Source organism: Alligator sinensis, unplaced genomic scaffold (assembly GCF_000455745.1).
Source record: "Alligator sinensis unplaced genomic scaffold, ASM45574v1 scaffold93_2, whole genome shotgun sequence".
Taxonomy (NCBI): Eukaryota; Metazoa; Chordata; order Crocodylia; family Alligatoridae; genus Alligator; species Alligator sinensis.
The window spans coordinates 2,062,391-2,076,713 of NW_005841854.1; the positions used below are offsets into that span (position 1 = coordinate 2,062,391).

General features: G+C 38.1%; 1 protein-coding gene across 1 annotated transcript in view; it reads right to left on the minus strand.

Moving 5' to 3' along the window:
- Nucleotides 1–2,454: 2,454 nt before the first annotated feature.
- The window catches only part of ERO1B (endoplasmic reticulum oxidoreductase 1 beta), a 47,409-nt gene continuing 35,540 nt past the window's right edge, over nt 2,455–14,323 (minus strand). The window contains exons 12-17 of the mRNA XM_025213820.1: nt 11,911–12,003; nt 11,511–11,757; nt 10,803–10,872; nt 7,140–7,226; nt 5,409–5,542; nt 2,455–4,595 (exon numbers count right to left, since the gene is read on the minus strand). Coding sequence (XP_025069605.1) covers nt 4,535–4,595; nt 5,409–5,542; nt 7,140–7,226; nt 10,803–10,872; nt 11,511–11,757; nt 11,911–12,003 — 692 coding nt within the window. The 3' untranslated portion in view covers nt 2,455–4,534. The remainder of the gene's footprint in view (nt 4,596–5,408; nt 5,543–7,139; nt 7,227–10,802; nt 10,873–11,510; nt 11,758–11,910; nt 12,004–14,323) is intronic.

Here is a 14,323-nt window from a genome sequence, read left to right on the forward strand (position 1 = left end):
AGCAAAAGTGAAGTAGAAAGTACATTTTTAAATCTAAAAAGCTGTATTTAGGAATATGAAAAAAAAAGTTGCCAGACAAGTAAAGGTATTCAGTAAGATTCTAACTCATGGATACTAGCTACTTAATGGGGAGACTGACAAAGCTACTCTAACTCATTAGGGTTTTGATCTTTATGGGTCAAAGTGGGTTGAAGTCAGGTTTCACTGCAACTGCAAGCTATATCCTACCAAATATAAAATTGTTTTCAAATGTTCTAGTCAATTCCTTTGACTTGGGAAGAGCCGGTGACCTAGTAAAGAAAAAGCCAAAGATCAACAACTAAAGATAGTTCAGGGTAGATGGAAAAACAAAAGAGGATACACAAAAAAGTAGCATCCAAATTCTCAAGGAAGTGAACATGTGAGCAGAGAAGCAGAACTGCAAGGAAGCTAATCTTGCTCACACACCGAGGAACATAAAGCTCAAGGAATGGCAGGGTGAGAATAAAAAAAGTAAAGCTGTAATAAGGAGCAAGCCAATGCTGATTTCAGCACAAAACACTATATTTGAGAGCAATTTTAGTTAAGTCCAGCTAGAAATGGTAGCGGTGAAAGGAGGTGGAAACATTATTAGTAGTAGTTGTATTCACTGAAAATAAGATGACATCCTGAGGGGAGGATTTAGCTTATTTTCTTCCACTTACTTTACTGACTTATTTACATCAGCTGGTCATACCACTTATGTAGATGCTCATTAGAAAATAATCAGAGGAAAATTAAAACAGCTTAAAAGGGTATGAGTGCTTTATTCAGCACACTGAAGTATTAATGCTTATAATTCCAAGTCAAAATAGTTCATGATTTGCCTTTTAAATAGGAATTCAACAAAAAAGTAAAAAAGATTTTGGCAGACTTCAATTTCTAAGTTGTTGCTTAAATTGTAGCTTCTTAAAATTCTTAAATGTGTTGCAAGACTAACAGGTCATTTGAATTTTAAAAGGATACTTTTCCTATTTCAGTATTAGTAATGATTATATAAAGAAAAATAGGATACGCATACGGATTGTTAAAATCTAAAAAGGAAAACAGTGTCTTCAACCAGGAAAAGTTTACAAACTTATACTCACAAAAGGAAAATGTATACCAGAAAAATAGTTACTTTAATTTGCATTTTACAGATTCAGATGTAAGAGATAGGAAAGATTTATACATGTGTTTAAAATTGCAGCAAGCAGATCTAATGTCAGTTTTGGAGTATAATAAACTTAAATTACATAATTCAATAAATTAGATACATTAAGGATTCAAACATTAAACAGCGCTGAGGTTTACAAGTTGGAGCTTGTTAATTTATAAGCAGCAGCATCTATAGTACTTGCAATGTATTATAGATCATTTCTCAGAAAAAAAGCACAACAGAGAAAAGTTTCTTCTTCCTAACAATCAACATGAAGCTTTAAGAAGTGTGGCACAGTGTGGTATTTCATGCATGCACAGCAATATAAAGCACAATCACCAAATAAAACAGTTTGTGATAAATTTGACAAATTAATATTTATCTGTTTTACTAAACGTGCATGATCTCCTCCTCAGAAGTTCAAATGTCGTGTCTTGGATTTTAATATACTGTTTGTACCAGATAGTAAGATTTGTTTGCGTCTAGGGCTTATGGTACCTGCCATAAGCCGTAGACGGCCTAGAAATAAAAAGGAGTAAAATCCTTCTTCCTGCTCTCCTGTACAGCTGCATTCATTTTGCTGGACTGTGGCTGTGTGTGCAGGAGGCTGCTTTTCAAGGACCACATGCCCCCTCAAATCCTCTAACCTGCTCTCATGTAAGCAAGTGGATGGAGGGAACATGTATCAATGTCTCTCCAGTGTCCGTTAATATTAGCTGGGAACTGGGTGTTGAGGACAATAATACAATTGCACCCCCCAACCAAGTGACAAACTATTTCTCCTCTCCCTCCCACAAAGCAAGAAGGAAGCAAAGGAATGTTAAAATCTTAAATTCCAGCTCAAAACAGAGTACCTATTTTTATTTTTAAATTGAAATAATGAGAAGGATGGTTATGCAAGGCTCTAGACACCCTAATACAACTAACAATGCAATTTAGTCTCTTCTGTGTGCCATGCCTCACACAGGAGTGAACCTGCAGGCTCAATTGTAGGCCTTAATGACTAAGGAAACATGAGGGAGAGAAACATCTGAGGTCCTTTCAGCTATAAGCCAGTCAAAATAAGATGTTTTTAAACACTAAATTTAAAACTAAGACAACTGTTAAGTTACTGAGCAGGGTAAGCTACATTTTAGCTAAGTGGAGACAGTCAAGAAGCCCGAGGCTGAATCGATTCAATCTGCACAGATTAGTCTAAACTGCATTTATTGGTTCCATCTACAGGTGAACAGACATTCACTTTTGACTCTGAAAATGCAGCTGCATGCCTGCTGTGGCCCAGGCAGGAAGCCGGGGGGTGCTAGAGCACAACTCCCTGTTTGGCTGAAGCAGACAGCTTGGGCCAATGCTAGCCTGCCCACCCAGCAAGGGGGAGCTTGCAGGGGAGGTACAAAGCATCATGGGATGCTGGGGGACTGCGAGTTCACTTGAATCGGGAGGGGGATCTGGGGCAAAAGTTCAATAAACTGATTTAAGTCTGATATTACTTCCATCCAGGTTTATCTCAAACTGGTTTCGGCCATTTTGAAAGTCGTTTACGTACACTGAACTTCTATTGTGTTACAGATGAGCTGGTTTCCAAACATTTATTCTGGTTTATGTGCAATTTCTCTCCCTAGAGAGAAATTAGTTTACTAATTAGCATTAGTTTACGTTAACATTGCATCAAGACTGTTTAAAATGAGTTCTAGCATTTTTTCCTCTAAGTCTTAACAGTAAAACTTACAAAAACTGGATACCAGTTTCAATGATAATTTAGTCAGCTATCACCAGAAGTAATTTTCCATTTAGTTTTCACACTACTTTTACCTCACCACAGAGCAAATGTTATGAGCACAATAAGCAAATTTGTTTCTAATGGGAAAAAAGTAAGTAATTTTGCCTGTGGCTCAAGACCAGAGAAGGACACAATACAAAAATCCCAGATTTCAAGAGTTCTTTCTGCACTGTAAAGAACTGCATTATGGAAAATAAAATTTAATGATCAACAAGCAAGTCAGAGTAAGCTTTGATAAAGATGAAAAATGTTTAAGAGCACTTTTTATTCATTTTGTGAAAACTGTTTTTACTTTTGAAAATAAAACATGCTATAAAGACATCTATAGACTGTACCAGCATTATAAACATTGATATTGAATTAATTATCCTCACCAAAACACAATTTACTACAACTTATAAACAAGTTGCTTAAAAATACTATTCTCCTTGCTTTACTTATTTCAATTTTGATTTACATCAATTATTGATTGCTATTAACCAGTAGTGCCGTCTCTGGATTCTCTTTTGACACCGACAGAACAATCAATTTATGCAGGATTCACTGTAATATACCCGTTTCATTATGTATGCTGAATACCCTTTTTAAAAAGGAACTGTTAGGGAATGCATAGATAAAGTATGCAGTATTAAATGCCAACACACTTAAAAAAAATCCTAAACATACCACTAAAAGTCTATAAACAACCTTTTCTTTTTTTGCACTGCCCTTTTCATGTAGAACTACAAACAAGCAATCCCATTCAAGCCAACCCATTTCCACTGCTTCAAATGTGCTATATTAACTTTTTATAACAGTCCACAAAATTTCTGGACGCTGAACCTGTGACCAAAGACTGAATGGCAAGCTTGACCCAAGCTCCTCAGCTAGCAGCAAGTACTTAACTTTTAAAACCTCCTCAGCAGACACAGGCAGAGTAAAGGGATTGGTAAAAGTTATTTCCTCTCTTGCTCCATCAGCAACAAAGCAGTTATGTACATGTATGTTTTAAAAAAAATAAAAGTTTACAAACAGTGGAGAAAATAGTTGGCATCAACAGGCTGATAAGGCTGTCACAGTAGAAAACAGATTCAATTCAGTTTCCCACTTTAAAAAAAAAATTTAATGCAAGGAAATAAAAGCAAGAGCTTAAGAAAGGAAAAGAAGGATTTCCTTCTACAGGATTAGACTCAGTATCTGGTCCTTAAAATATATTGATACCCATGATTTAAAAAGGAGGACCACCTGGTGTTTTCCTCTTGGTGGTAGGGCAAGTCTATTCACATCAACACTGCAGTCAGGATGAAGGTATAGTAATTTCATGTTAAACAGTTGTTTTTGAATGAAAGAATGAACTAAAGAAAAAACTGATTTACTGGTAAATGATAAGCAGAGAAACTGGACAGGAGAGGTCAGCATAATTTACATGTTTAAAAACTATACATGTCATTCATAAATATATTTTCTAATTAATAACCATTTCCATTTGAAACAACATAAATATTCAAGTTGGTATTTGATTTTTTTTTCAGTTCATAACCAGTCCTGTAAGGATTGTTTTGTCTGTCTGCTTGATGCAGTCATTTAATGGTCATCACTACCAGGATGAGCAAAAGCCTTCATTACCTAGTATGCTGTAATAACACTTTAAAATTCTGCAATTCTTTTATACTCGTTGAAAGCCTGTTAAAAAAAAAAAAAAAGGGGGGGGGGGTATTAGTATAACTTGAAACTAGCAAAGATATTACAAATCCATCCTCCACTTGTTCATTAACCATCAATTAATTTGATTTAAACAATTTTAGAAGCCAAAACCATTTTTCTTCATAAGAAATTTGCAATATTTATGGATATTACTCACAATATACAGTAAAAAGATGATCACGAGAACTTAAATAAATCCCTTCATTTCCCCCTCAATCATTAAAATATGACCATGGTCACAAAGCAATATCAACAGTTTCAGTTATATGTAAAATAACTGTCAGTAGAACAAGAGCTAGAGACCTGAAAAGTTCTGTCAGCTCTCCAAAGTGTGGTCTGAGAAACAAAGTGGGCTTTCTTTTAATTCCTATGCACAATGATGGACCACCCCCCCCTTAAACTGGCAATACTATGCTCATTTGCCACACGTGCCAGATTTTTACCAGTTAAAAACATTTATCCTAATAGTTAAATAATATGGACAAATACAAGCACCACATCCTCAAGTCTCTGCCCACTTGTACATTAAGATTTAGCTTTTTTCTTTTTTTTTCTTTTTTTAAGATGTTCTTTTTCATGTGTGTACATTCCAGACCAAACTGAGAGAAGTGCCATGCTCAAGGAATTCCTGATTCTACAAAAAAGGAAGCATCAAACAGTCTAAATAAGGCTTTTTTCCCCCCCAAAAGATCCAAAATAAAATGTTCTCAACTTATTTCCAGATAGCTAGGATTAATGAGAAACGCTTCAGAATTTATTAGCCATTTTTTATTTTATATGAGACAGACTTACCTTCCAAATGCATTTACAAGAGCAACTATTTCTTGACGTGTCAGTTGAAAGCCTTTGGATGGACTATTCTCAGGAAGGTTCTGTATTTCTCTTTCGGAGAATAAAATCTTTAAGGCAGTTCCTAATCCTTGAGTCTAAAAAGAAAATTAAGATTTTTTAGCATTAATAAATTTAAGTTTAGTTCATCCTTGGGCAGAGAAAAAAAAACAATTGAGAAAGTGCTTATTAAAACACAGGCAAACATATCAGATGATCCTTATGCACTTGCCTCATCAACAGGTTCACCTATTAAATTTAAACATATTCCTGACCTTCAAAGTTTTTCTGTTAATTCCTTTCCACTTTCTCTCCCTGTTCTTCCAAATATGTTAATCACAAAGTAGGAAAAAAAACTCTTCAGAACTAGTAGAGCCTATCATCCCCCTCTCCTCCAGTTAGGCCTCATCACTGCTACAGGGTCACCTCACCTCTTCTCCCTTCCCCTTGGTCAAACCAGTCTTCCCTAGTAAAAAGTCCTCACATCCTGGTTTCTCCACCTGCAGGAAAGGAGTGAGGTTTGTGATCTAAACCCCAACCTTGTGTGTAGTGCCCAGAGGTGCTAAACAGGGTTGGAGGCAAGACAACAGTTATTTTCTACTACTTCTTTTATGCACTGGGGAAGGACCAGAGACATTTGGCAGGAGGCAGTGGTTGGAAGCAGCTGCAAGAGGAGACTGCAGAATGGGAAAGCTGTTTGGCTTTAGTCAATGAAAAAATGAGGAGGAAAAAAGGGTAAGAGTAGCATAAAGGAACCAGAGAACAGAATTTCTCCTAACAGGCCAGGAGAGCTGAGCCCTGAGAACCTAGGGGCCACACTTGCTCCTCCATTCATTTTGCTACTGAACTAAGTGTGCAGTTCTTTCTACAATGCTGTAAGTCTGATCACATGATGGCAGCACTCAATTTCAGAGTATTATTCCCAGATAATAAGACTGCATTTAAGTTTGTATTCCAGCTATATGGCCTAGGTTTTTTTCTTCTTCAAATGAAATTAGATGTGCAGCTGTGACATTTCACAAATTGGCAATGTACCTAATTCTATTGCAAGTCTTGTAAAAAGTGTGGGGTTTTTTTTCTTAAAGCCATCACTTCTGGAGGCTAGTGAATGCACAATGACCTCAATTTTCATTAAAAAAATAAAATGTACCTATGCCTTATGGGTGGAAAGAGGCATCTGAAAAATTTGAAATGAGTACGATTAAGACGCAGACACCAGAAGGCAGATAAAGAGAATCCAATTTTTAAGTGTCATGGTTCCCAAATCAGTTGTATGCTTTTGGAATGTTTCTTATTGGATACACTTCATTTGTTATACTTGCCAGAAAAGCTTCCTACTTGTCCTTGGTGAATGGATTTTGCAAGGCTCATCTAGCTATTTAATGTCAGAAACATGCTACACTTGAAGCTTGAAATATTAAACAAAATCTTATTACGTTATTATGAATTTCTGATGCTAGTTATTGTTCATAAAACTTTGAAAATTTACATCTTAGTAAAAGAATTGTGGCAAATTATAAAAAAATAATTTCCAAGATTTTAATAATTGTTCAGTTATATCATGATAGCACACAGAAATACCAAAGATTGAACATACGCATGACCTCAGCAGTAAGATGACAAACAGCCTACAAGTTCTAGGAGAGAGAGTAAGTTTCCAAATAACGTGCATGAAGTAAACAAAATACAACCCACCTGCAGTTTGCCCCATAATCTACATTTATCACAGCCAACACAGTCCATTATGCGGGATATATTCTTGAAATGAAGCCGGAATTCTTCCTACCAATAAATGCATAAAAGAAGTTTCGATCTAAATAAGTCTTTAAAAAGCCCAGCATTTTCAAAATTTATAAAACACCGGCTTTCCTAATATAGTACTATTAGGAAGTACTGTTCTACTATTATATGCTATAGTAAATCAACTTGTTTCCCTAAGAGAGTTCCTGTAAAAGATTACAAAGTAGGTATTCAGAGATAGATATGAGACAAAATTAATACGGAGCAAAAAAAGTTGTTTTTATAACTTATTCAAAGCATTCATTTAGAAAAATAGGCTAGAAACAGACAACTAGCTGTTTTGTAAGCAACCTTTAAAATACAAACTGAATTGTCACACTAATATAATGAATTAGTACGAAATAAAATTGTACTAATTCAGTTAACAAATTTCTGCCCTCACAATAATGCGATACAAATCAGCCAATTTTGAATTAATGGCCACACAACAATGGAAGACACAGTCACCTGGATGAAGTACTTGAAGATTAAGTACTTGCCTCTAGGGCAGGAGTGGGCAAAATATGGTCCACAAGGGATTTCTGCAGTCCATGGCAGGTCCCCAAGCCACTTGACCCAGGCACGGGGGGCAGCCTGGGCTGCAGCATATGTGGCTGGTTCCTCCACCCACAGGCACGTAGCAGGCCTGCGGTAGCATGGCAGCTAGACTCAGCTTCCTGGCAGCCCTGATGGTGGTGGCTCCTTCTGGTGACTACTACCAGTGTCACTCCCAGCCCCACTGTCCAGGCACCCCAGCCTGTCCACCCTGCACCCACTGCTGGAAGCACCAGATGGAGTGGGTGGGTTGCTTCAATGGAGACCAGCCCAGGACCCTGGTGGGCTGGGCATGCTCAGCCAGGTGATGGGATGGGACCACAGGCTGGAGGGAAGTGACATTCGGAAGTAGAATGAGCAAGGAGATAGGGGGCAGGATCACAGGGTAGTGACAGTGCAGGGCTGGGGCCCAGGGCAGAGCCATGATCTGCTCCCTGCATGGCTCCTTACTGTCACCTCCCCGCAATCCTGACCCCAACCCTGCCTGCCACTCTGTGCCTGCCCACAGATCCATCCCATCTGCCTAGCAGGGCGCACCCTGCCTGTGAGGGTCTCAGGCCAGTCTCCATGAAGACCTCACCCGCCCGGCACTCCTGAACCAGTCTAGTAATGTACCACTGACGCAGCCCACAACAGCTCACCAAAACTCCCTAAGTGGCCCTCCAGCTTAAATAATTGCCTACCCTTGCTCTAAAGGCCCTGCTACACATTCAAATTAAAGCTGGATAAAAACTACTATAAAGTTGTTACACATTTTGAAGCACTAACTTTATAGCTGGGTGGCTCTTTTTATTGATGGATAGTAATTTTTATTATGTGATAAATTTTGCACGTGTTGGCTGATCTAAATTACTGCACCAGTTAATTGCATAATATCTATCTCTCTCTCTCTCTCTCTCTCTCTCTCTCTCTCTATCTCTATATCTATCGTGTAGTAGGGGCCTAAGATCCAGGTCTTTCTGATGTGAAACTTGTATTTCAGTTTCTTTGAAACTGAATTACTTCTGCCCACCCACAAAATGTTGTTAAAAAAAGAAGAAAAGAAAAAAATGCCCTATAGGGAACATTCCACATAAAAAACAATGTTCTTTATTATGATGACTAAGGAAGATGGGGCTTGCCATGGTATCCACAGCAGAAGACATTTCAATGTCCTGGGCTGAGGGTACTATAAAGCAGCTCTTCAGCTACCTTAATGGAAATGTTTAGATACCCAACACACTTGTTGCAAACACATGGCATATTGACCCAATTTAATCTTTGTAAGACCTCTGTACAAGGTTCACCCATCATTAAAATTTATTAAGAAACTGCTTGTCATTAAAACAATATTACGAGTTTTAATCATTAAATGGACAACTTAAAATGCAGATGTATTTTAGAACTTTACCTTCAGTGATTTGGCCCCTTTTTTATCTCCTGCAAACATGGACTTTTCATCAAAGTGCATGGTGAAAGACCTGATCAAACAAATTAAGATAATAAACTTGCACAACAATTTACCATTCAAGTTCACAAATTCACAATTTTGCAAGTATTTAGAACTTTTCGCTAATGTGTGTTGATGAAAGAAACATGACAGCCTGTGTGGCAGCAAAAAGTAACACACCTGCACATACACAGATTAAATATAATGAAGTACAAGGCAAAAATCCTAATCCTCTCGGGTATTTGTGATGTACACTAAATCAATAATTATATATAGCCAGCTGGTTCTCAAAATAAAAAAATGTTTTCAGAAATATTTAAACCCTTAATACATAGAAAATAATTCCTAGAGCTGATCCTGTTAAAAGTTTTTAACATTTACAAAGCCTAGATGTTGCATTTTTCTAGTATTCAGTAGAATTGTTTATAAATATTAACTGGAAAAGAGCAAGGTTAAAGCTTCTGTTTAAAAAAAAAAGTTTCTTAATAGCTCTGACAAACTTTTCCCACTCTTTGACACCTTCATTTCTCTCTTCTAGCTTCTCTTTACTTTCCCACAGTTCTCGCTTCCTTCACCCTGTTGTCTAACACACATTCTCTATCCAAAAGTTACCCAGGGCAGAGCCATGATCTGCTCCCTGCATGGCTCCTTACTGTCACCTCCCCGCAATCCTGACCCCAACCCTGCCTGCCACTCTGTGCCTGCCCACAGATCCATCCCATCTGCCTAGCAGGGCGCACCCTGCCTGTGAGGGTCTCAGGCCAGTCTCCATGAAGACCTCACCCGCCCGGCACTCCTGAACCAGTCTAGTAATGTACCACTGACGCAGCCCACAACAGCTCACCAAAACTCCCTAAGTGGCCCTCCAGCTTAAATAATTGCCTACCCTTGCTCTAAAGGCCCTGCTACACATTCAAATTAAAGCTGGATAAAAACTACTATAAAGTTGTTACACATTTTGAAGCACTAACTTTATAGCTGGGTGGCTCTTTTTATTGATGGATAGTAATTTTTATTATGTGATAAATTTTGCACGTGTTGGCTGATCTAAATTACTGCACCAGTTAATTGCATAATATCTATCTCTCTCTCTCTCTCTCTCTCTCTCTCTCTCTCTCTATCTCTATATCTATCGTGTAGTAGGGGCCTAAGATCCAGGTCTTTCTGATGTGAAACTTGTATTTCAGTTTCTTTGAAACTGAATTACTTCTGCCCACCCACAAAATGTTGTTAAAAAAAGAAGAAAAGAAAAAAATGCCCTATAGGGAACATTCCACATAAAAAACAATGTTCTTTATTATGATGACTAAGGAAGATGTGGCTTGCCATGGTATCCACAGCAGAAGACATTTCAATGTCCTGGGCTGAGGGTACTATAAAGCAGCTCTTCAGCTACCTTAATGGAAATGTTTAGATACCCAACACACTTGTTGCAAACACATGGCATATTGACCCAATTTAATCTTTGTAAGACCTCTGTACAAGGTTCACCCATCATTAAGATTTATTAAGAAACTGCTTGTCATTAAAACAATATTACGAGTTTTAATCATTAAATGGACAACTTAAAATGCAGATGTATTTTAGAACTTTACCTTCAGTGATTTGGCCCCTTTTTTATCTCCTGCAAACATGGACTTTTCATCAAAGTGCATGGTGAAAGACCTGATCAAACAAATTAAGATAATAAACTTGCACAACAATTTACCATTCAAGTTCACAAATTCACAATTTTGCAAGTATTTAGAACTTTTCGCTAATGTGTGTTGATGAAAGAAACATGACAGCCTGTGTGGCAGCAAAAAGTAACACACCTGCACATACACAGATTAAATATAATGAAGTACAAGGCAAAAATCCTAATCCTCTCGGGTATTTGTGATGTACACTAAATCAATAATTATATATAGCCAGCTGGTTCTCAAAATAAAAAAATGTTTTCAGAAATATTTAAACCCTTAATACATAGAAAATAATTCCTAGAGCTGATCCTGTTAAAAGTTTTTAACATTTACAAAGCCTAGATGTTGCATTTTTCTAGTATTCAGTAGAATTGTTTATAAATATTAACTGGAAAAGAGCAAGGTTAAAGCTTCTGTTTAAAAAAAAAAGTTTCTTAATAGCTCTGACAAACTTTTCCCACTCTTTGACACCTTCATTTCTCTCTTCTAGCTTCTCTTTACTTTCCCACAGTTCTCGCTTCCTTCACCCTGTTGTCTAACACACATTCTCTATCCAAAAGTTACTTCTCCCAGAATCTGGTTGGAAATTTCACATTACTAGTAAAAGACCCCATATCTTACTTTGTGTCTCTGAAGATATCCAACAAGAGGGCTTTAGATTCAGCATCCTCGTTGACATTTCCAGTGTAAAGGTCTACAATTGAACGCTCAAAGTATGGTGCAACCTTTGACAAAGCACGTAGCTCAATCAAATATAAGAAGTACAAGTTTTTTAGCCTTCTCAGTCCTTCTCCTTTTGTTTCAATAGAATCAAAGCGGCGAATGAACTCTTTTACATTAGGTCCCCAGCTAGGCTTTCCCCAGGTTTCTAACCAAAGGAAAAAAAATGGTAAAGGTTGTAAATATAGAAAAACAGTGCTTCTTATGCACACACACCTGACTGCTTTGGGGAAAAATAAGCTGAACTCCAACGGTAGCTTAAAATAAAAACATTCAGAATTTTTACTTGATTATCAGTTACCTTCAAGAAGACATTTCGCACATAGATGCAAGTTGATGCTAGCATGAAGTCCAGAAATGAGTTTATAGAATACTCTTTTCTCCAGACAAAGACCTGTTCAGAAAGATTAATTGCATATCAAAATACTATAACAAAGTTAAATTTTCATTAAGCGTTATTTTAATGCAAAAGTTTGTATCGTTCAACTTGGGTGGAAGAGAAAGACTAACCTAGACAAATAGAACTGCAGAAGTCTAAGATTGCTGGGTATGCATGACAAATTAATGTTTAGTTAGAAGGGATACTTTTGGAACAAAAAGGATTGGAAAAAACACAATTCATCTGTCAAAAGTCAATTCCCTGGGTGCATGGAAGTGGGAAGAACATCTTGAGCACAGAAAGTCACTGAATATCCTCTTCTCATCACAAAAGGTGCAATGCCAGCACATATATTAAGAGCATAACAACTATCGCCAACAACGAGATCAACTAACTCAGAAGTACTAGTAACCAGGAAAGAGCCACAGACCCAACAGTGCATAGTACTAGCACTGGAAAACAGAAATACACTATTATATTTGAGGAAGCAAAAGTAAGGCTAATGGGTATCAAATGCAATGGGGACCTGCACTAAAAGAGCCTAGAATGGTCTTTAGAAACCATTTAAAGAAAGTGGTTGCAAGAAATAAAGACAACATGGAATAGTACTGTAGGGCATGCAGTCCCTTATGAAATTAGAAACAAAAAAGCATCTGCTGAGATCAAGTTAATTAAAAAGAAAAACTGTTTTCTGAATCAGTGTTTTTATGGTGCACAGAGCGCACAGATGCTTCTGATGCTTCCACCTTTACCACATCCACCCCAACAGCTTCTGAGTCAACTCCCCCCATTACCAAATTAAACTAGAATGGAAGATTAAATTACCAGGAAGTATATCCTCATTTTAAAGCCAATGTTGCTGTATACTGAAAGGCATTTTTAAGCGCTAATAGCAAAATAAAAGTGTTTGCTGCAAAACAAAATTAACTGTTCAATAGCTTAACTACACTTCCTTGCAGAATGTTTTTCCACCCATCTAGGATACCTTTACTTTTAAACCTGCTTGGCCTTTACAATCAGTAACAGACACTTAAAATCAAGAAGCAGTTTAAGATGGAAAACAAGAAATCCAGTTTGCATGGGAGACAAATATCAACTGTTTTACAATGTGAATACTCGTCTAGAAGAAGTAGGCAATTTCTCTGGGAAGACAAATGTACGTTTGGAGCTATTTCAAAGGGAAAATGTTCAATAGGACAACAGCTATAACATTACATGGTTATGTGCGGCCAAGCTGGGAACTCTACAAATAAAGCTAAATCACTTGCACTTAAATCCTGAATGAAGCATGGTTAAAGCTGGAGAACCCATAGAGAGTGATAAGCCCAGCTAAACAGCCCACAGACTGATTCCTAGAAGGGGTAGGATATCATCATAGGGTAGAGACAGGTATCTCCAAATGAAGTGATCACCTATGCTGGGATGCATCCCAGCACAGCTGATCCACTTCAGTAGATGAAATATATAGCCCACTGATGCTGCAGAGAAAGAGGCACTGTGTTCTCCTAGGACTTGAGGGACTTTGTCCTGCACACTCCACCAATTCCTGTGAAGGATTGGGCCCCTAAAGCCCTGGGACTGCCTGTCCAGCTTTCCCCATTACTGAGATGCATCCCTGGGATCTTTGGAGTGTGCGTCTTGGTAAGTGGGGAAAGCCAGGCAGGTGCTCTGGGGGCCGGATCCTGCCTGGGAATTCCTGGGCTGTGAAAGATTGGGCTGCTCAAGTTTCCAGATACCTGCCTGGGGTGTCTGAAGTGTGGGTAGCTCCAGCTGTACCCTGCCATAAAGCAGATAAACTAGATGTCTGCCACAATGAAGTGACACCACTTATTGCTACTTTCTGTTGCACAAACCCCATACCCACCCAGATGGGGGTTTTGGCACAGATGCTAAGGATATAAGATGATATTTTAAAAAGTAAATAATTTCCCATAATTCTGAATGTTTCTGTGAAAAATTCCCTGGGATGTAAATTTTATAGCAGCACAAAGGTGACAAAAGATACCCGTTTTCCATTCTTGGTGCCATGCTCAAGAATATGAACAAGGGACAGCTGAGTGCAGACTATAAGGCATAATATAGGCCACATACAAACATTCAATTCTAGCGGTATAAATTTTCCACAAGAAGTTATAGTGGGAAAAGGAGCAGTACAGGCATTCAGTCTACAACTACCCCTCTGCTCTGCTCCTTGTGCCTTCCTGAGGCTGTGGTGATCCCAGTCTGGGGACAGTGTAAGCTACTGCACTCTGCTCAATCCTAGGCAACCGGACAAAGCCACCTGCCTACTTCTCACACCAGAATCCCCAGTGAGAAACGGGCAGAGGGCTGTGCG